This window comes from Globicephala melas, chromosome 3 (genome assembly GCF_963455315.2).
Source record: "Globicephala melas chromosome 3, mGloMel1.2, whole genome shotgun sequence".
In the NCBI taxonomy this organism is placed as follows: domain Eukaryota; kingdom Metazoa; phylum Chordata; class Mammalia; order Artiodactyla; family Delphinidae; genus Globicephala; species Globicephala melas.
In genome coordinates this window covers 77,450,082-77,473,853 of record NC_083316.1, presented here as the reverse complement: position 1 = coordinate 77,473,853, position 23,772 = coordinate 77,450,082, and the positions used below count along the sequence as shown (strand labels likewise).

Genomic DNA, 23,772 nt, shown 5'->3' with positions numbered 1-23,772 from the left:
TCCCCTGAGACTCCGCAGGTCTGCGTCAGGAGCTGGCTGTTTCATTCTTTTCAATATGGCAGCAGCAGATCCAAGTCCTGATTCAAGGGGCCAAGCAGGCTTGGAGATGTTCGCCGGCAGCCTTCGAGGATACACCCAGGGCAATGGGAGAGTGTCAGTGGCCGGGCCTCGCGACCCGGGGGCTCGGGGGCTATGGAGTGGCAGAATGAGGTGGGTGAAAGACATGGGACCAACTCTCCGGGCCTCTACCGCGAGCTCTGGATTCTCAATGGAAACTTGCAAAGTCCGAGCTTCACAACTTTGCTCGGTCAGTTCCCCTGAAGGGTCAAGCTGCCGAAGTGACTGGGGAAATGACATCTTTCTTGTTCCCCAGCCAAATGCGTATTCGCTTTCCAGGGGTTTCATCCAGTGAAAAAAGCTGTTGCCCGTCCAAGCAAGGCCTGGCTTAATAGACAGCTGGGGGGTGGGGGGCCGTTAAGGCATTATGTAGGGGGCTCCTTAGCTGTGCACCGCAGGGGGTGTGAGTTCTAATCTGAGCTTTCCTTTCCCTTGGCTCAGAATCAAGCCCTCATTCCTTGCCTTGTGAGTTGCTGTGCATGGAAACGGGGGGGGGGGCGGGTGGTTGGGAGGGAGGAAGGAGTTGTAAAACATTTTGGCGCGTTTTTTCTAGAGGTGGTGGTAGAGATGCAGCTGAAGTCATGGATGAGTAATGGGATGTGGGTGTTGGCAATTCCATAAATCCAGATCCACTGGGAACGTGCCTTTCCTTCCCATAGGCTTCATTCTCCAACTTCATGAGCCAAACCGTCTGAAATCCCCAGCAGGGAAGTCAATACGCATATTGAATTCTCTTCTCCGTGTCCCAGTAGCAGACCCATACTTCTGCTTTTGTCCAGTCCTTGTTCTGTGCTAGGCTCCGTGTTAGGGGCTGAGGAATAATAGGAGGAAAATAAACTTTCAAGGAATCAAGGGTCTAGAGACTTGTTTAGAAACAAATGACTGCAATTGCAAGCAATTGGTATAGCAAAAGAAGCTGTTCCTGGAGTCTCAATACTTGTTGATTGAAGGATTGAGGATGGAAGGGAATTGGGGAGGGGTGAAAGAAGACAGCCCAAGGAGGAAACACTTGCACAGGTTCAGGAAGAAGAATCAAAGGTTGCCCTGGAGAACATGAGGACATTGGAGAAGGCACTCCAGGCGTAGAAAACAGCTTGTGGGAAACCAGGGAGATAAAAAAGAAAGTGACTTACTTATAAGCCTGGAAACCACAAGACATTGTTGGGATCTAAAAAGAGAGTGAGTAGTGGGCAGAACTGTATGGGTGGGTACTGTGGGCATCATGGAAATCTTGTGTGTCCTATGAGGGAAAAAAAAACCTGGGAACTTAATCTTTTGGGCAGCTAAATAGCATTGGCAATTGTGTGAAAGGAGATTGGAGGAGAGAGCAAAAAATAACTCCCTCTTCATTTTCTCACCTTATTAGCCCCAGACATACATCCAAACCCGGACCATTCATTATGTGGACTGTCTTTCAAAATCACAAGTCTCAATAAATAAATAAATAACAATAAATCAGTACTCTTGGTAGGATCTTTGAGGAAGGGGTGGCAGAGTACAAGAGGCTTTAGAAAATAGTGGGAAAACCTATCTATACTTGCATGTGATTTGCATATGCATATTTCCAGTTAAATGGCATTACTAGTAAATGCTTTTAAAATAATAATTCTTTGTAAAAGACTGATAGTGCTTTCCTGGCTCTGCTTGTTTCTTCCTTTGTTTACACTTAACTTAGCATCACTATCTTGAGCTCCTTAAGGCCTCAAAAGCTAGGATTGGGGGCAGGGGTGACAAGAAGCAAAACCAGTTGATAGCAGAAACAGAGCTAAGCACTGGTGATCTTTTCTTATGGCTAATATTCTCTCTCCCCAACTCCATGTAAAGCTTATAGCAGATTCAGCCCCTGAGGTTCAGGCTTGGAGCAGGCCCTAAGCATCTCTATTAAAAAATTCTCTAGGTGATAAGAAACACCAATTTAAAGAATGTAGTTCTTCTGAAATAACCCATTGTCAATTGTTTGTCTCGGTTTAAAAACATACAGGGCATCTAGAGAATTTGGTAGGTTCAAATTAAGTACTATTTTGAATAAAGGGAAACTAGCTTAAAAGAATAATGAACTTAGTTCTAAATGGACCAAATGTATTGACAGTCACCCAGAGAAGTTTACACACTCCAAGGTGGAACACCTGTCCTAAATGTGGCATGCTGGTTTCTTCCTCAAAGCCTTGAACTATTGGAAAGTCAGATGGTCACTACTAGTAGCTTATAATAATTATCACTATGGATTCAATGGCTATATTTCGTAACAAATTATTCTAGCTGAATGTGGCACTGCCTATATATCGTACCAAAGGGTTTGCCTGCCTTCCACAAATTATTGTTCTCTGACAGAATAAATTTGACAAAATGAATATTTTTTAAGAAATGTCTATCTACACAATAACATCACCTAGAAAAGCAAATGTAGTTCCTCTGAAATACATGGAACAGAAGCATTAACAGCTCCCAAGTATGCTGTAAGCCCAAGTGATAATGTCATGAAGCTCGTCTCACTCAACACACTGAGAGGAAAGGCTTCTATCAGTGTCTTCCTCATGAAGAAAAAAGTTAACCTCAATACAAGAAATGGATTTAACAAAAGCTGCCTGTCTCCAAGTTAGCTGTGTTTCAACCTAACCTATAGATACTTACTTTGGAAAGAGGATTTTTATTTTAATTTTTTCTTTTATAGATTGGGTCACTTGAAAATCACTACTTATTCAAACATAAAAACCATCCTCGGAGGTCTCGAAGGAGTGCCCTTCATATCACTAAGAGATTATCTGATGATGATCGTGTAAGTGTTGTGCATTTGTCTTCAAACCAGTAACCTGACTTATCTGCCTTCTTTGTGATTGCTAACAAGAGCAAAAGCAAATATGATTTTTTTTATTGTGTTCACAAAATATGTAGTGTTTCTTATTATCTTCATAGTGTTATAATTGCACATAATAATAACTGGATCAGATTGAATTGGTTGACTAAATTTTATACATATATATATATACACACACACACACACACACACGCACTATATATATAAACACTAGCTCACAAATCCAGTCTAAGAGCATGAAAATGAATATGAGAATCAAGTGGCAGCACTGATGAACTGTTTGACAATACAATCGATCAACAAACTTTTATTATATGCCTATTATGTACCAAGCACTTTGATATCCGATGTGATGATGCCAAAGAAATATAATACATAAACCCTGTTCTTAATAACATTTCAGTGTAACTGAAAAAACATTCTGCCATTCTGTCTGGTTTGGTTATGTAGGGAACTAGTGCTTTTGAAGGAGCTTTAAATCCATGTCTTCATGAGGCAAATGTTTCTATAAGTATTGTATAGTCTGATCCAAAGCATTTGATCTCTTTTTATCCTGGTCTGTATACATAGTCAATGATTAGGCAACAGCAGGAAATGTCCAGAATGGATATAGGTAAAGTGTGGAGCCAATTTCATGTATATCTAATGTACCTTTTGATTTTGAAGTCTGTTTTCAGGGTCAGCAAACACACCAATAGAATGTTGAAATGAAATAGAAATTTGAAGTATTGGAATCTGCATACACAACATTGCCGTTTCACAAGAATGTGCCATACTGGTGAACACTTATCCTGGCTGGCCTGATATCTGTGTACATGATTTCTGTTGTCTAGGACATTCTAAAGAATTCTGGAAGCTTTGTGAGAGATACAACACATACTTTCAACTTCCCATAAAGAAAAGTATAAGTGACAGAAAGGTGCTAGAACGGTTTAAAGTACAGGAATTCGTGAACCCTGTAAAATAATTTGCTATTTTATTTGTTATGCAACTGATAGAATTTAAAAAAAAAAAAAAGAAGAAGAAGAAAAGGAAGACAGATTAAGAGAGTAGGAAATGACTGGGCCTGGGTTACCAGTGTTCAAACATGAAAGAAGCAACCAAACCCAGACCAAGAATGCTGTATCAGGACCACAGACAGCAACACCACAGCTCACAAACAACCATTGCTGGCTTTTACCCAAGTTAATGGCTAGAAGTGAGAGACCTAATCAGAGGCCCTGAACATTACTTTAAACGTTTCTTGTCCAGCGAAATCTTCTCTTCGCTGTCCCAAGGCAGATGGCTAATTGTATGTGGGCTTTGAAAGTAGGGCAACTTCTAGCACTCTGGCTAGGCTTAGTCCTTGGGCAAAACAAGAGAGAGATTTCCTTGTCTGCCTAAATACATGCCTGACATTAATGCACAAGAAAGTAAAACTGACCTTCCTTCTCATCTTAATAGGAGGAAATTGGATAGAGTGGAGCAGACCTAACTGTTACTATTACTCAATATCTCACTAAAATGAACAGATGGCCCAGTTCTATTCTTTAGATATTTCCTTAATAATAGATTTGGGGGAGAAATCTCAAAGCATAAGGAAGAAGAGCTGAGAATTTACTCTTCAGCATAACTTCATAAAAAAGGAGTCTATATAATCCTATGAAAAGTTATACCCAGAATAACTTTAGTTCAGGAAAAACCCTAGAACACACTGAAGCTTGCAGTAGGAGGTTAAACTAGATGATTTTTAATTCCCTTTTCAAATCAAAAGGATTATTTACAATTAAGCACATGATACTTATTATATACATAATAGAAGGACACCATTAATTTGCTCTGTTCCACTTGGTCTGCTCTTACAGAGATTAATATGGCATTTGGAGTTAATGACATTAATCATAACACTGTTTCCAACAATTGGATGTTTATCTGATCAGATGACAGAGTGCCTCCTCTTATATTCCAGTTTTTAAAAATTGCTTTTGCTTTTCATTTTATTGCTCCTTTTTTTTGATAGGGATGATATTCTTTCAAATTAGCACTCTGAAATGCAGCAATAAGCTATCTTTATAAGTCTGTTAATGAAATCTCCAACTGTAAGTGACTCTCTGCCTCAAAGATTAGTACTTGTTCCCTAGCAGCCAGTTCCCAAAGACCAACTCAGAAGACAGGCAGTATATTCCAAGCATTGAGGTATTTTAAGCCAAAACACTTACGCTTGAAAATACAGGCACTTTAAAAATAAATTATAGTGACTGATTTCCAACTCTCAAGTCCCTCCCAATGTTTATAATAGGTTTGCAGTACATTTTCTAATTGGAAATTCAGGACAGTCTTAGTGGATGGTTTTATCCTTTAGTTGCAAATTATTTTTCAGTTTTTATTTTTGGATCTGACTCATTAGTATTCTCACATTAAAAATATCCTATCACACCATGGACTATCATCATGAGTACAGAAGAGAGGATATGTTTTGGGTAGGAAAGAGTCATGTTGCTCAGCAAAATTAGAGCATGGTGTTATCTCATAATGAATATAACCACAAGGCAGCCCCTCACCCTCTCAGGGCCTCACGTATAATAGGATTATGCTATAAATGTGGGGAAGGTAATTTTGTATTGTCAGGTGTCTTTGCATAATACATGAAACTAAATCAATGGTAAGTGTGCATGGTCAGTAGTGCCCATTCATCACCCTGGATCTGTTTCTCATATTAAATACACTTAAACAGAAGGTTGAAGAATAGAGGAGGCAGAATTTCAAATCTGCCAAGACATAGCGCCTTTCTTGTCTTTTGTCACATTTGCAATTTCTATTTTTGTATATAAAGAAAGAGAAATTAAGCTGTAAGAGCAACATAACAGCAGTCTCTAGGATCTCTTAGCTTGTTGACTCATTCCACGAAAATGCACAAATTTTCTGCCACAGAACCCTGGAACCTCAATATAACAGTGAGTAATATGGTCCATTTGCTGATGAAAGCAGGCTGAACTTTTACTTCCACTGTAATCACAGTGTAAATAATTTGAGGGAATCATCACTTCACTGACTGCTTCTCCTCCCCCTAAAGGTACATTTTACTGTAATAGAGGAAATGTTCATCTCACCAGTGGGCAATCCCTTCTTCTCACTGAGCTGCCAGTTTGATCTATAGTCAAACGAAAACACTGTGGAGCTGCCTGAACTCTGATGGAGAGAGTACTAGAGCTAGTTAGAGGGAAGATGATTACACCAGAGGTGGCTATTTGTTGATTTTTTTGCTCTAAAACTCCTTGTAGGTGCTATGGGCTGAACAACAGTATGAAAAAGAGAGAAGTAAACGTTCAGTTCTAAGAGACTCAGCACTAGATCTCTTCAATGATCCGATGTGGAATCAGCAGTGGTACTTGGTAAGTACCTACAGGAGGACTGTGTAGGACCTGGGTTATTTGTTATATCTGCACAACAGATTTTTTTAATGATAGATAATTCAGCAGAGGGCTGTGTTACCTAGAGATTAGGGTTGACGGGACCTTCCATGATCTGGATCTTCTGTTTTACTCTGTGAGGATGTCTGAAACACAGATCTTTAGCTACTATGAGAGGAAGGGTTGTTGCCTTTTGTCTTCTTAAGTTCATCTGGAATAAGTACAGAAGAATCATGTCTTGCAAGTTAGGGGTTCCAAAACAGTACTCATGGCAAAAAAACATATTTGATCAAAGTTACTCTTGAGAACCCTTTTAATCACCCAAAGAGTACAGTGAACATGATTCAGTATATATAGCCCTGAGAGGCAATTTGCACATGCTTACAGGTGAGAATTTCTGAACTAGGGCTAAAGGAAGGAACACAAGGAAAGACAAAAGGCATCTATCTGCAGAGGTCCAGACTTGCGAACCAGTTCTACCTTTAAGATAGTTATCAAATGCTTGTTGGAATGTAGGCACCTAGTGGAGAAACTGTAAGTGTTCCTGCTTGCCTACGGAGTGCTCTCCTCTGTTTTAATGTTAAGCCTCTATCGTAGTAATACATGTTAATAGAAGTGTTTATTGTTGAGAATATTATAAAAGATGAATTTTCATGACAACCATAAGCTAACGCTTAGACATCCTTGTTGCATAATAGATGGGAAAGGAGATCAATTCCTCTTGAAACTCTCTTAACCTAGGCAATACCTACTCCTTGCAGCAGAAGAGACTCATTAGCTAACACTGGTGCATTTGCTATGTGTCAAATACTATTCTAAATGTTTGACATGAGTTAACTCATCTAGTTCTCACACAACATTTTGTTGTAGGTATAGTAAGTATCCCCATTTAACAGATGAAGAGACAGAGACATTGGCAAGTTGAATAACTTGCCAAAATCACGTAATTATAGTGGAGGGGGCATAATTCATGGCTCCAGAGGCCATATTCTTAACAACCACACTCTATGATTGTTCTTCTGACTGACAGAGAGTCCTTCTTCTCTGGCGTTGGCCAACAATCTGTGTGTATTTCCAGCCTCCTGTGATTCAGCTTCATGTTGGCCTAGTAAATTCTTGTTTTGCCCCCACCTCTTTCTGAGGAGCATCAGCCAGGGGCCAATGCATTCACTGATACTTTTGATTGTTGTTATTTATAAATATCTTGTTGACCTCTTCACTAAAAAGCAGGCATTCTTCTAGTGCATCTCTCTTGAATGCTTGGTGATGTGCTCATATCTGTGTTCCCTTGCTGTCTAGCTCTTCTTCCTTACAGTCCCACATACAGTAACTAACAGAAAAATTATCTGAAAACAAATCCCAAATCTTCTCTCACAGGTACTTACTCCCTAAATCACTAATACTTGGACATAGGCAGTTAGATTGCAAGTCTTGGTAAGACCACAGCCTCCTGGGCATTCCAGGTTCTGTCTTTTCTTTTAGAAAATTTATAAAAACATCCATGAAGAGCTGTGAACCAGACAATATAAAGTACATTCAGTGTGGCAGTGGAGGCTCAGGATTTGGGGGGAGATGGAAACATGGGACATCAAATAAAGCTTTGGTAGATGAAAAGCTTGAGCACGTAATTATAAATGAAAGCAACTTAGGGATGAACTTCTTCAAAGCCACGCAGCTCAAAGACAAGGGGCACAGGGTGATTCATCCTTTTGAGTGATTTTCCATTGGAACAACTGGAAAAAGAGCAGCACTCTGATGATTCACTTGGTCTCACCCTTAACTTTGTTTTTTTATTTCACCTAATTGCCCGCTTCTAACGAATAGAGTGACCCCAGGAAGAAGAAAGATGGGTCTCCAGACTGGAGCTTCAGTTCTTATTTTGCAGCAAACAAGTCATGGTTTTATCAATGCTTCTTGGTTTTTCTTTATCAGCAAGATACTAGGATGACTGCAGCCCTGCCCAAGCTGGACCTCCACGTGATACCTGTTTGGCAAAAAGGCATCACAGGCAAAGGAGTTGTTATCACTGTACTGGATGATGGCTTGGAGTGGAATCACACAGACATCTATGCCAACTATGTGAGTCTAAGCCCTCCCATTGCTGCAACTTAGGGAGTTGTCTACACTGACACACAGTTAGGACTTTGCTTCCCTCAAGCAGGAGGCTACTCTGATGTCAGTCCTGGTAATGACGGGCCACGGTTTTGCCACTTCCCTCACCCTTCTGCCAGTGCACATAAATTTTTTTTTTTTTTTTTGTATCACTGGGCATCGAAAGAATTTGCTGGAGCCAAGGATCGTATGAAAGCATGTGTGTTGGGGTAGGGGGAGGCACTTAACATCAGCTAGATTATTAAAAGCCATTCAAACTCTATGCCACTCAGTATTTGGGGACATGAAAGCAATCAAATCAAGCCTGATGCCTGAGACCATGTTCACAGTCTTCCTGCTGACATCCCTTATGGGTCAATATCTCTCACATTGTGAAGTTATGTGAATGTGATTCCTTCCATGCAAATCAAAGCGTGCACTACACAATACAAAAATGGGAAGCTGAGAAAAGTTTACTAAAAATGGGAAATAAGTAAATGAAAGTTATTTACTTAATTGGTTATGAAGTTCTCCATAATATTTTAGGTCTTTAAATCAGTGTTTCATCTTGAATATTGCCCCTTGTCTTTCTCTCATCCTTTCTACTCAACCAACATTCCCCAGCTAAAGAGCAAAGGAAACAGGAAGGAAAAGAAGAGATGAAAAAGATTAGGAATTATTAAAAGATATGGAAAACATAGAGAAGTAGCAGTAGTAGTGATACAATTCCTACGTGGAAGATGTTTAAGTGTAGCAATCTGATTGCAAAGGGGGGTGGGACCTGGAAGCTTGTCTTGAATTTCAAGCACAGCCTCTTTAATTAAATTACATGTTTATTTTAACTGAGGAGGCTGAAGGAGATCACTGCAGACCTGAGCCCCAGCCCACAGCCAGCTCTTTTCACCTATATTCTTAAGAAAGATGAGCATCAAAGTGTCACTAACTAGGGCTCTAGCTTAATTAAGCCATTCAAATTCTCTGGGCCTCAATTTTCTCATTTGGAAAATGAGGTGGTTGAACTAAGTGAACTTTGACTCCTTCTGTTCTAATATCCTATGAGAGTCTATGAGCTAGAGGTTTGGAAACATTCACTGAGAATTGGATGATGACTCACTTTTCTGTGTATATCACCTCTGCCTGGTTTATGGGGATGATAAATGATCAGAAACTGGGCCAGAAACTCTAAAATGCAGACTTTCGAGCTATCAGTCAGGATGGGAATAGGATAGGGATAGAAGGCTCGGAAAGTACTGCTTTTTTTAATGATGCTACCATGTTATTTTTGTTTTCTCTTTAGGATCCAGAGGCTAGCTATGATTTTAACGATAATGACCATGATCCATTTCCCCGATATGATCCCACAAATGAGAACAAGTGAGTAAATGTGGATTTGGGGGTGGGGGTAAGTGCTTTAAAATGCTTTTATCTTACTTGAGAAAATTACACTATAAATATAATCCACATTTGAGCTCTCAGAAAATGTTCGTGTACACCATCCATACCACAATATTTTGTTGCTTTTAAAACAGAAACAAAAGTTTCTATTTATATATTCCTTTGGGCTTATAGAACCATATTTCAATTAAACTTTCTTCTTACATTATGAAATGTTCCCCTCAAATGTTACTGAATAGTTATGGCTTTAAAAAAATTGTTTGAGACATAAAGAATAAAAATCTGAGTCCACCCCCCCGCCCCCAATTCCTCTATGAATCGTTTATTACTAGCAACATGCTTGATGTCAGTCATGAAGAGAAATATAGATGACCAAGGTAACAAATCCCCACGACTTCCTATGTCGGCCACAACCATGCTCACTAGTTCCCTCAGAAGACTATGACAAGGCACCAGACGAGAAATATACCATGGGCTTGGCCCTCAAATCCAACACAGTCTCCGGGGCATTGGGCTAATTAGTAGCCTGTTCCAGAATTTCTGCTGGGTATTCTAAAGCTAAAGGGAAGAGAAAAAGGATATCTTCTGACCCCTAAATTAACTCTCCATAGCAGCCACAAGGTGACGAGTGAGGCCAAGAGCCAGACCCACCGAAGCAAGAGGCCAAATAAAGACCCAAAGGCAAGAGACATTTTAACCTTTCTTTTCTTAGCTCCAAAGGAACTTCACCCTCTAGGCACACAGCCTCAAGTGTCCATGCCCGTGTGAAAACTCATCTTTGTGCATAATGATGTCTCTCACAGACTTCAAGGAGACATTCACACTTTCCTCTTCATTTGCTCCACCCAAAGGAAACTTGCACCAAAGCAGATGAAAGCCAAGGCAAAATGAGTGCTGCTACAAGTGGGGATGGAAAGAGCAAGTAGGGAAAAGCTCTTCGTGGATGCCACATAAAGTGCTTCCCTTTTCTTTCTTCCTCTCTCAGATTATTAACCAATTAGGGTCAATAGAGTTCTCTCTCTCTTGCTCTCAGTTTCCCTCTCTCCTTCTCCCTTATTTTCTCAGAATTCCCATGTGGCTGGTGTAGTAATGTTGACCTAAAGTTGTGACTTTGGATTGTCCTCCAGGAGGCCAACAAACCCCAGGAAGGGAGGCTGGGGCTCCAGGACTTGGCCTCAACTTCCGAGTGTATATTTCTTCCTTGAGGGGAAGGGGAGGCTTGGGGAGGGTTCTTTCAGTACCATTTACTTCTTTTAGGGTTTATCTCTTAAAGGGGTTAACAGCAAACAGCCCTTGAGGTTAGAACATTCCAGTAACAATACAAAAGGAACCATGAGAGGGCACCCTTGGAGGAAAGTGGGATATCTCAGGAACTTAGAGCAGGACCCCCCGAGACAAACGTTCAGCCATATTTCTGAGTGAGGGCAGTGCAAGACCAGGAGGAACACATGTTCTTTTAGAGCATGACCTTGTAATGTTAGCCTGCCTGGTAGTGATGGCTTTGCCAATTACCAGGAGGGAGGATGACCTTGAGGAAATCACTCATCTCACTCTGCCTTTATTTTTTATTTCGTCTCCTAAAATGGTGACAAGGTATCTGTTCCCTACCCTCCTAAAAGAAGCTTCCTAAGGAAATGGGCAGTAAGTGCTTGGAAGAAAAGGACACTCTTCCTAGAATGAAGTAAAAATGACAACTCTCAATCCATCCCCTTGATCAAGACTAAGAGGGAAATCTGCTCCCGACCACATGGGCACAGCTGAGGAGACTGTTAGCTGAAGGTGTCAGCCTCCTTCTTAGGCAGTGTGTACTGGGTCTGGCCCAGGATCCAAAGTGGGTGATAACTTGTGTGGTAGATGCATGATAGGTGAATACCTGGTGAAATGACATTCTCTAGAGCTTTGTACTCATGAGAAGGGAAATTCAGATGTCCCTCTTCCCTTCCCCCCCAGAAAAGGGACTCTCAACTTATGGTACTGATAATAGCCACATTTCCCCCAATTCACAGAGTTCCAAAGGCCCCAAGGAAGCAACACATAATTGTATGTATTTTGTGCCTGAAAACTCTGAGCTTCCAGAGAATAGCAGACCGTGGACCTTGCACATAGCATAGAGTTAGTGTAGCATGGCCAAACAAGAGAGCACAGACTTTGCAGCTAGATTTAGATCAAATCTTAGATCTTCCACTTAATAGGTGAGTGACCTTGAGCAAATTATTTAACTTCTTTGTGACTACTTTTATCATCTACTAAAGAGGTAATAATAGTACCTACTTCATTGGGTTCTTAGGGGGATTAAATAAGTTTATATATGTAATTGGCTTGGATAGTGCCTTGTATATAGAAAAAGTTAAATGTGTGCTATGATGATGATAATGATCAAGGTTTTTCATTTAGCAACTAAGGTAGACCTCCTTTCACTGAGAAAAAAAGCTTGACAAGAATAGTATCATCTGATAAGAGCAGAAGCAGAGACAATTTTCTAAGCCAATTCAGAATCTGCTATTTGAAAATTACACAATAAGCAGCTATCTCTCAGGGTCCTCTTGACTATCAACCAAAAAGCTAGCATCCCCATCATTTATCAAAATGTATAATAAAAGTAGAGTTACCCTTCTAGCATATTGTCAGAAATAAATCCCTTAGGTTTAGAAAATGAATGGCCCCATTTTGTCTTGGCCTTTATAGCAGTTAGAGACCTATTATCTCCCAATTCCAAGGGCATTATCTCTCCAAACTATCTGTGTTGCTGCTGTTCTTTATTACTATGTAAATGAGGTTAATAAAAGCTACATTTGAATTCTCCTCTGCAAATCAAATGAGGAATCACTAAATAACAAAATCTTAAAAGTGCAGGTAACTCTTACTACTAATCTGGCATGAATTTGTGATCAGTATTTCAACACCAATTACAGATTATTCATCTATTTTATAACATGTGTGGCAAGGATATTTTAACTAGTACAATAGTAGTCTTTACATTATCTTCTGGAATAATTTTTTAAAAATCAATTTGTTTAAATGCCAGTTATAACCATTGTTCTAAGATAATAGAGTGTTCTTTTATCTCAGAGCCTGATTTAAGGAAAGAAAACTGCAGGTCTAGGAAGAATGATATAGAACCACTTTAATAAAGTCTTTTTTTCTCAAGGTGTGCAGGTGAGAAGTGAGGATAAGAGGAGGCAAAGATATCAACCCCTATTTGTACCACGATCCTGCACATTTTAAGAAAATAGTACTATGTAAAGAGAGATAAACACTATATAAAGAGAGACAAATAATAGGTAGTGTCATACTGCATCATTTTTAGGACAGAGGTACAATGCTGGAGATGTTTGCCAACAGGTTGATTCTGTAGGCTCCACCTGGAGACTTCGCTATCTTGGGCGCTGTCCTCCATCTTGTGTAAATGGAAATACAGGTGGTGGTGACTTCTGGTAGCATATTTCCCCGATGATGGCAACTGAATTTTCCCTTCCACAAAAGGAAAGAAGTCTAATCCACAGGCATAAGGTGCCTTCTATGTGTTCAATATGCATGCATTTCTCAGAGAATGGGTGTGTTGGTCAGGAGAGCTTCAGTTGCAAGTGAGAGAATCCTAACACAAAGATTAAGTAAAATGGAGATATGAAAATATTTTTCCCCAAGAGATGTTCAGCTTCAAGCATTGCAAGATCCAGAAACTCAAATAGTATGCCATCAGGACACCAATTACTCTGTATCCATCTCCTAGTGCTGCTCACCTCCACTTAGCTTCATTCTCAATAGAACACTGCCTGGTAGCAAGATCCACATGGCTCACGTGGAACTTAAAGCTGAAGATTCTTGAGAAAGAATATAATTCTTTCCCCCAGAATCTGCATCAATTCTTGAAATGCTCTCTGGGAGGACAAGCCTCATGATAGAGAATCACAAGAAGTGAGCGAGGGCCACTTCCCAAAAGGGGGAAATGCTAGAAGACCAAAAAGAAGTGGGTGCCTGCTACATTAGGGAAGACTGTGAATTAAAGATAATTACATTGTTCTGACTTAGGACTCCTATCCAGTAGTAACATAAAGGAGGAACATCATTTAGTGGAAGGAGAACAGGAAATCATCTTTGGTATTTTAGGAAAAAAAGATAAGTGAAACAGGCTTATTTTATTTTTTTCCTTAGGAATTATTCTTTCTTTAATTCATAATACAAGTATTAAATAAATCAAGTATCAATATTTAGAATTTTTTTAACTCTTTTTAGTGGTTTGAGAGATGGCAATTTTTAAAAATTAATTAATTAATGTATTGATTTTTGGCTGCATTGGATCTTTGTTGCTGCGCGCAGGCTTTCTCAAGTTGCAGCGAGCGGAGGCTACTCTTCGTTGCAAGGTGCAGGCTCCTCATTGCAGTGGTTTCTCTTGTTGCAGAGCACAGGCTCTAGGCATGCAGACTCAGTAGTTGTGGCTCACGGGCTCTAGAGTGCAGGCTCAGTAGTCATGGTGCACGGGCTTAGTTGCTCTGTGGCATGTGGGATCTTCCCAGACCAGGGATTGAAACAGGCTTATTTTAAATGACCCAGTCAATTTAGGATTTTTATATTTCATGCTGGGCTAAATTAATTGATGTCTAGTACAGTAGTGTTCAAAGGGAGCTGGCTGACAGAGTTGCTCAGAGCTAACCCTTCCTCTTTTTTCCTCTGTGTCAGCATATCTGGTCAGTGGCTCCTCCAAGGCACTAACAGCCTTCATGCTGCTCCCAGGAGCTTCCACAATGGAATAAAGTCATGAAGTAAACAAATTCACATTAAAGTTTCTCTCAACTTATTGACCCTCCTGAGGTCAGGGAAGTGATGGGAAAAGACAATCACTATCCCCAGAATTTCAGAATTGATACTTTAATGGTGGACTTTGGTCTGTTTTAGAGATGGATTTTTTTTTTTTCCCCAAACACTCTGAAATCATAAATTACCCTCATTGTCCCTAGTTGCAAAACTAGTCTTGTTCAGGTTTCTGGTCCCAGTCAGAGTTGCAGGAGCACCCTGGTTTCCCAAATAGCCTGTAGTGTCTTGTTAAAATTTCAAAATCCTCTTGGTACCAGGAAACCTTCAGATGTTTTAGTCTGGTATATGGTTAGAGGAGGAGAGGAGGGCTTGAGAGGGGGCTCTGTTTTACACATCCTACTAGGACTTGTACAGGTTAAACTAATCCAAGGAAGTCACTAGTGAGGGGAAGTGAGGAGTCACTTTAACACCAAAATTCTGGTACAGAAACCATTTCTTTGAGATGGTATCAATAGCTAACACTTCCTGGGTTCTTACTATATACCAGCCACTTTCCTAAGTGTTCTGCATACAATATTTTATGGGATGTCACAATTCTTTGAGGACGAGTAACTTACCCAAGGTCACATCACTAGTTTGTGGCGGAAGCTAGAACTTGAACTCATATACTTGGGCTCCAGTACGTGTTCCCTTCATCTGATACCTACACTTCATCTAATACCGATGGGAAGAAAACCAGCAACAAGCCTGACAAAAAGTTAACATATCCATGTACCATGGATTCATATGCAACACCAATGCCTGTCCTCATTTACGTTTTATAAATCCTATTTTCTAATCCTCAGACATGGGACCAGATGTGCAGGAGAAATTGCCATGCAAGCAAATAATCACAAGTGTGGGGTCGGAGTTGCATACAATTCCAAAGTTGGAGGTAAAGCAAAGGGTTGTTCCTGTAGTTTTGCACCTTAATTTGAGTCTTGCATTACCTGGTGTAAATGGGGTGGTGTGGGGGGACTTTGCAAAAACCAGAGGAAGAAATGAACTCCATGCAAAATTTGCTACACGACTTGAATGTGATTTGCAAGCAAATCAATTGACCTGGATTCTTAGAAAATGATAGCTGAATATAGCCCATACGTCTTTGTTGGGTGGGAAAAGGAAATGTTGAATAGCTTTTGAAGCAAATCTAATTTTCTCTGTGTTCTGATTTAGAAGAGTTTGTTATTGAGTGCTTGCTAAGAGAACAGGAGGAGGAGGTAAATTTAGGCGAAGATTTTCCCTGCCTGTCAATTCTGTAGTCCTTTAGTTCATAACAAAGAACAGTTAAAAACAATAAAAAGAATACATACTTCTTATAGTAAGGAGCCAAAGGTTATCTGTGGTAGCAAAAATTTAGAATCTCTGGTTGTTTCAGTCAGTGTCTTTATAGGTAAGCATATGGTAAGTTCCATCAGGGCAATTTAATAAAGGAACCATTTACAAGAGCTAAAAGAAACCAACAAGAGACTAACTGATGTAAGCAGATGTTACCACCTTTAGACTTAATGGAGCAAGGGGAGGGAGTAGTCATGGAAACTGGAGAGAGAAAGCTGTGACCACATGAGACAGCCACTGGACAGGAGCTGTGGCCATGAGTACAACAATGGAGTTGCTTCTAAGCAGGGGGGATCCAGGAATGAGTACCTCACTCTCCCCTCACCCCCAAACCTCCTGCTGCTGTTTCAGTTGGCTGAAACCAATGGGAAGACAAAAGAACCCACTGCTGCCATCCACGTTCCTGTGAAGAAGGGTGCAGGGTGGATCTGCAGGGGCTCACAGAGAATAAAACACTTGTCTCTCCTCTTCACACTAGCCCTGCCTCAGGCTTTCATGGTTATACTATGAATTTTGCATTTAGTTTGTTTTCTAAAACCACAACAAAACGATTCATTGTAGAACATGGCAATGACAGTAAAACTCCTTTAAGCTCTACCTGAGTATACCTTGAATCTGGCTTTGTATTCCATTTCAGAAATCAAATAAATATACATCCTAGCATATAGAATGCATCTCTCACTATTACAGCACACTCCTAGATTTTAAGGGTCATTCTTGATTCCTTTATACCAGCATCGTCAAAATGCCATGTTAATTTAAAGAAAATGGAGGCAGGAGCACAAATTACATAATCACCTAGAAAAAGAATGCGCTTTTAAGTAATGATGAACTAAGTAGCTATAGTCTGTGAGAGAATCATCTCATCCCTTCATTTTATAGAGGAGGAATCAAAGGCAAGATTCTCCAGGAAACCAAAACACACCTACTGTATGTCCATCATTTACCTTCCAAGACATTATCCACATCCTGGAAGTTAACAGGATGGATTTGAGTGCCAGATTTCTGGGATTCAAGTCCCAGCTTCCCAGCTGCAAGTTGTGTGGCCTTGGGCAAGTCCCTGTCCCTCTCTGGCCACAGTCTCTCTCCCTGTAAAATGGGGAGAATTACAGCACCCACCTCAAATGGTTGTCATAAGGATAAATGAGTTCATATGTTTAAGGCCTGTACAATGGTAGCCGCATACAGTATATCCTCAATGCACACGAGCTGTTATCATCCGCATTTTACAGCTGAAGAAACTGAGGCACATAGAAGTTAAGTGGCTTGCCCAAGATCACAGAGCTAGTAAATAGCAGAGCTGGGATTTTTCTCCTAAATGCATTTTAAACAATTTTTTTTAAATAAATATAACTTCTACTAGTCATGTCAACTACCTGTTCTTTTACCCAAGCTCCATAGTAAATAATAGTGTGAAAATATAAAGCTGTGCACTCCATTGCATCATTAGCCTGAAGCCAGGAATAACCAGGTAGCTGCCTGGATCCGTCTAAATTGCTTTTGCCTTCCTGGCTCTTGAATACATGAGTCTGATGATGGGTGACAGCCTGTTGGAAAGCATAGAGCCACTGCATCTGCCTTCTCCTGATGAAAACCGATTCCCCCTCAGGAGTAAAATCCATGGCAATGATTTCATCCTTGAGATTATTTAGAAGAAAAGGAAGCATGTTCCCTGAAAATGTTTCTTAGCAAACACATGAAAGAATGGCCTCTGGGTTATTTTTAATCAGTGCTTAGAAACAAGAGTTTGTTCCCTATTTGTGAGCTTCCTATTGTAAGTAGATCTTTTCAAGCTGCACGGTTTCCCGTACAGAGTCCTCTGTAAGGCACTGACCAGGCCACAGCCATTCATGGTATAGTCATGAGCAGGCATGTTGAGAGAGAGCTGTTTGATGCCTCTTTCTGAAAGCTATCCTGTCATTTTCAGGTTATCAGGGCAGCAGAGGGAGGGGAGACATTTTGTAAGTGACAACAACCATGGCCACAGCACAGCACAGCACATAAGGAAGCTTATGCAGGCGGTGACTTGATCTCCCTGCTGTGCTTTTAGCAGCTGGGTCACAGTCATTTGGGACATACACTGGTTACCTATTTTTGACTCTTTTGGGAGTCCTTTAAAAAATGAATATTAAGAGCATCGTGCCATTCTACATGTACACACTGACATCAGCATATGTATTTGTCTGTTTTGCTGTTCAGGGATAAGGATGCTCGATGGCATTGTGACGGATGCTATTGAAGCCAGCTCAATTGGATTTAATCCTGGACATGTGGACATTTACAGTGCGAGCTGGGGCCCTAATGATGATGGGAAAACTGTGGAGGGGCCTGGCCGACTAGCCCAGAAGGCTTTTGAATATGGTGTCAAACAGGTGAGATGCTTAACACAGACCCACTTGAAATGAAACCTGACTGTTTGAATATGAGGAGAAGGGAAGGACACTTAGTTTATATGCATAGAAATGGTTGTGAACTTCTTGTTATTGTTTATGATTTGAAGTGCATTTAGAGAGCCAAATCGTCCTTAAAAGGGATGGAAGTTAAGGGTTAAGAAAGTTTTCCCCATTTGGGTCTGACATTCAACAGATATTCATTAGTCTTAGAATATTTACTTTCAAAAATACTCTGGATATGTCCTTTCTCATTTTCCTGCTGCTTTTGGATTTCTACATGAGGTAAACTACTACCCAGACTTCTTTCAAATACTCTGAAAATGCATCCTTAAATATAGCAATGTGCCACCTCCCTCTCTGCACGTGCCTGATGAATACTTGTGCCTTGGTTGTGTTTCTCTGTCACTGGGGTTGAGTGCATTCTTGCCAGGATTCTAAGGCCTCGTTCTGCACAGGATGAAACAAAAGTAGGAATTTTGGAGAGCACAAATTGAAAACTCATAGAAAGGGTAGCCTTGACGAGTTCCATTCAATTGAAGAGTCCCTTTTAATGCAGCTGCAAAGCAGATCTGAATAATGCCTGATTTTGTCATTCTATCAGTCAGCCAGAAGATTCAAGCAGAAAGAAAGGAAGTTCAAAGATTCAAGCGTAGTGACATAAGCCAAGGGAACAGTGAAGAAATTCGAGTGAGTGCTGAAGGCCAGATTATGAATCCACATAATAAAGAAAAAAGAGAAAAGTCCTCACTCAGCGCCATCCCAGAGAGGGCCCAGATGGAGGAGGGCTGGCAGCACCAGAGCTCAGTGGCTTATAACATACAGTCTCGCGAGAGTTCCAGTATCGATGCTGGAGGACCTGGAGTTGAAACAGACTCCAAATTACTGTTTCTGAGAACTTCATGCATGTATTTATATATTTGTTGGGGATTTTATTGGGATGTGACAGTGACCCCAGTGATGATAATAGACGTGATATGTTTTGGCTTTTCCTTTAGGGGAGACAAGGAAAGGGCTCTATCTTCGTCTGGGCTTCTGGGAATGGGGGGCGTCAGGGAGATAACTGTGACTGTGATGGGTACACGGACAGTATCTACACCATCTCCATCAGCAGTGCCTCGCAGCAAGGCCTATCCCCCTGGTACGCTGAGAAGTGCTCCTCTACGCTGGCCACCTCGTACAGCAGCGGGGATTACACCGACCAGCGAATCGTAGGTTGCTTTTGTCTAACTCTCTCTGCTTAGGTAGGAGAACACGGCTCGCCTTCAGAAGGATCCTTTGGTCAAACCGATTTGCTTAAGCTTCATGTCTCAGCTGGGGAGACTCACACTTTGCTCACTTGAAGGGTGGGTATATATTGGGAAGTTTTCTCTCCCGGGCATAATGATGCTTCTGCCAAAATGATGTCGCCTCTCAGTCATTTTTAAACTCAGCCCTGAGAAGCCACCAATCTGTCATTACATATGGCCGAGACTCCAAATGTCTGTTCAGCTTGTGTGATGCCTCCCTGAAAACAGCCTTAAAGGAGATTTTAGGGCTGTTGGAGCTTTATCACCCTTGTACTTGTTGATCCTTTAATAGCAGGGAAAATGTCTGACTTGCCCTTTAGCAGATGATAAAAATACAGAGCATACACTGGCTATGTCTCCTAAGGATGGACGACCTACAGGAAAATAACAGTCTAAATTTCCCCTGAGGTGAACTTCTCAGCATCCAAATAAGGAGCTTAGGAAGGTTATATGCTCAGAGAACATCTCCAGCCCCCGCGTGGCTGTGCCTTCGTTTCCATGAGTCAGACTGCCAAGGGCAATTATTGGATTTCCCTTCAAGGGCATGATGATGAAGGCCCATTCGGGGGCTCTGAGAACAAAGAGAGGCACTTCTTTTCATTTAAGAATTGAAAGCCTCAAACTTAATTCCTGACACAGAAAGAACCAACCAGCTAAAGTATGTAGAGCCTAATCTCAGTAAAAAACCAGGTCATGATCCAATTAGATTGTGGGTAACCTGCCTAATAATTAGCCTTTGGAATGTGTGTAAAATTCATATTAATGGCATCTCAACAAAACTGTCAGAACTACGATCTTCACGCAGGATCACTCTTCCGGAACTCCCTGTTTCTGCAACCTACTCTAGTTTAGACAGTAAAACTATGGTCTCAACTTAGAAGCCCTGGCCTACCTCTCGTGCCCACATCTTCAATTACTCAAAGAGACAGTAACATTCTACCTAGGGGTTCTTTACGGCAGGTATATCTTATACCCTGCTGTAAAGGAGCCTACCAGACATGTGCCCCACTTGCATTCACAGCCCCTGGTTCTTGATGACCCTGTGGGTGTTCAGAGTGGCTTTTCAAAAAATGGCCTGTGGTCCATTTCAGAGTCACCATTTCATAGACGGTCCCTCATCTGAGCCACTCTGTGAAGCAGGAGGAAGAATTTCCATCTTTGTAAAGATCCCTCCTTAAGTAAATGAGCCATAGAAGAGACAGCTGGTGGATTCTATTTGAGACAGTTGCACTAACATAGCCTTTGTCTTACGCAAACCTCTTCCTCAGCACAGTCATCTCTGGGGCTTACTTGCGTCAACAGGTAAAAAGGGCAACCTTGCTTCCGCAGCCCCCAGAGGAACAGGGCTACCAGAACTTGAGATATTCAGCGACTCCAAGTGGGAAGCCAAAGGAGGTGATAATAGAACAAACTGGTTTTTTTGCACCTCCCTCCCACACCTTGAAATCTCTAGCTAAAAATCATAGTGTGAGAGCCTGGGTGGGTGTCTTGTTAGTAATCCTTTGGCCCAGGTACTTGTTCAACCAACACCACTGTGGTCCTCAGGCAGACTAATTGGAAGTCTCTCTGGTTTCTTCCCTTCATCTCAGCAACCTCTTCACTAAGCTAAAATTAGCCTGGGTAATTCCTTATGTGCAATCACATTGTGTGAAAATGCTTTCACAGACAGGATCTCATTTCAGCCTCAGAATAGGAGTCAAGAAATATCAACCTCATTTGACAGATGGGGAAACCAAGTGGCTTGCCCATGGGACACATCTACTGAGTGGCAGGTTTAGAATTTGAGCCCAGATCTAAGTCCAGCACACTTTCATTTGAAAAACTCGCCATGTTCATCAAAGTACAAATGTGACACTAACTCATGGCCATCAGATTACGTCAACAGTGAGTGCAAACCACACACTAGACACGTTTTGTGCAAATAGTTCAAGAGGCCCAGATCAGGATGGCTTTACCTCCTGGTGCTGAAGAGGCAGTCAAATGTCAATCTGAAGGCAAAAGGGAATTGTGCCTGAGGCAAACCTTCTAAATATGCCAGGCCAAACACAATGGACCTGATGATTAATGGGCCAGCATGATTCACCGTGATTTTGAAACACTCCCTTTCTTACAGACAGCATTTCATTTGGGAATCTCAGAAGAGAAAAAAAATTCATAGTGGGAGGACTTCATCCCCAGAAAAAGGCATTCTGATGCCAGAATTATAGACAAGTTGCATATAGAGGAGAGTGAGCTAAAACATCAGCAGATGGCAAACATCCGCCTGTAGTTTAGAGGAGGAAGTAGGGAATCGAATCAGCTGGGCTTCCTGATCCTAACAGATGCAGCCCTCGGTAGGGCTAACCCCCGGGGACACGATCACACTCCTCACATGTTCTCCCATGTTTCTTTCTTTCCTGGTGCCCCTCAGACGAGTGCTGACCTGCACAACGACTGCACAGAGACCCACACAGGCACCTCTGCCTCAGCACCCCTGGCTGCTGGCATCTTCGCTCTGGCCCTGGAAGCAAAGTAAGGCCCAGAATGCGTCTAATCACCTGTAAAAAGCTGTTTCTCCTTCTTTGTCATAGCATATATATTTTTTCTGAATATATGGTTACAGTGGAAAACTACAAAAAATAATAAAAAATAAGCTCTCTTCCTGTCAACATCTCAATGTAGATTTAATACACACACTTATCTTGCAACATTGGAATCTTAATTCACACACTGTTTTGTAATTTTTTTTTTTCTTTTTTTTTTTTTTTTTGCGGTACCCGGGCCTCTCACTGTTGTGGCCTCTCCCGTTGCGGAGCACAGGCTCCGGACGCGCAGGCTCAGCGGCCATGGCTCACGGGCCCAGCCGCTCCGTGGCATGTGGGATCCTCCCGGACTGGGGCACGAACCCGTATCCCCTGCATCGACAGGCAGACGCTCAACCACTGCGCCACCAGGGAAGCCCTATTTTGTAAATTTTTTAATCCACCTATATTAAGAGCACTTTCTCATATCTAAATCAATCTTCCTTGGCTTTAAAAAAACTCATGCTCTCCTCCCACTCAGTCCTCCCCAGTCCTCCTACCACTCAGCTATAAGGCCTTCTCACTTCTGTTTATTCCCACCAAGAAGGACTTTGTCCAGATAATTTCCTGTGGGTAGTGTTAGGAATAATAAGTTTAAAAAACATCCTTTTTTTTTAGATTATATAAGCCCCACCCTAGAGCTGATATAACACATCAGGGGACATGAGAATTAAAAACAGAACTTTTATCTTTTTGTAGTATACCATTATATAAATGCAAATTTTATTAAGGCCATTTCATGCTCAAACACCCTTGTCCATAGATATCAGTTATCATTTCTGATAATTTCCTTAAGATAAACACGATTGGAATTTTGGGGTCAAAGGGCATGCATGTTTTAATGATTTTGATACATATTGACAAGTTACTGTTGATAAAGATGGTACCATTTTGTATTCCCACCAGCAGTATATGTGTGAGAGTGCCAGTTTCCTAAACCCTGATCAAACCTACTTTTATTATCTTTTAAAATGTCTGCTACTTTGTTAGGTGAAAATGGCATCTCATCTCTATATGCTTTTATTTCATTACTAATGAAGCTCAATATTTTATATTCTTTTGCCATTTATCATCTGTGACTGTTTATGACCTTGATTTTATTTTATGGCCTTAGTTAGAAAAGCTACTAATGCTTGGTTAGTTTGACATTTACCTTTTAATTTTACTTACATGTAATTTTTAATGTAATGAAGTTAATATGTATACGGTTATCTTTGTTAGTCTCTTTAAGCTTTTTTTCCTTTTTATGCTCAGAAAAATCTTTACAACTCCAAATTATATACACATTTATTTATATGTCTTTTATTATGGTTCTTTAACCATATTTATGTTCTAAATCCCCCTGGAATTTATTTTAGTGTATGTTACCAAAAAGAGGTTTAGCAACATTTTTCCCTTCATAATAGTTATTCAATAGTCTAATACTTAATACAGAGGAAAAAATGTTCCGATGTTGTGTGGTGAGAAATCTTTAAATGTTAAGTCAGGTGCATGGTTGCATGATAGAGGACGTGTTAAAACTTGTAAATTACTATTATCCTTCCTAATAAGGAAGTTATCTTAGAAGAACATCCATATTCTCTACAGAGAGGACAA

General features: G+C 40.8%; 1 protein-coding gene across 3 annotated transcripts in view; it reads left to right on the top strand.

Moving 5' to 3' along the window:
* The window catches only part of PCSK1 (proprotein convertase subtilisin/kexin type 1), a 43,327-nt gene that overhangs the window by 1,115 nt on the left and 18,440 nt on the right, over window positions 1–23,772 (top strand). The window contains exons 1-9 of one of the 3 annotated variants that reach the window (XM_060296030.1): window positions 1,174–1,296; window positions 2,789–2,893; window positions 6,193–6,303; window positions 8,254–8,400; window positions 9,710–9,786; window positions 15,405–15,493; window positions 18,136–18,308; window positions 19,325–19,537; window positions 22,026–22,126. In XM_060296030.1, the coding sequence (XP_060152013.1) occupies window positions 6,280–6,303; window positions 8,254–8,400; window positions 9,710–9,786; window positions 15,405–15,493; window positions 18,136–18,308; window positions 19,325–19,537; window positions 22,026–22,126 (824 nt within the window). In that variant the 5' untranslated portion in view covers window positions 1,174–1,296; window positions 2,789–2,893; window positions 6,193–6,279. Of the gene's footprint in view, window positions 1–1,173; window positions 1,297–2,788; window positions 2,894–6,192; window positions 6,304–8,253; window positions 8,401–9,709; window positions 9,787–15,404; window positions 15,494–18,135; window positions 18,309–19,324; window positions 19,538–22,025; window positions 22,127–23,772 lie in introns of those variants that run through there. The other 2 variants (XM_030848191.2, XM_060296029.1) reach the window with 2 other exon arrangements.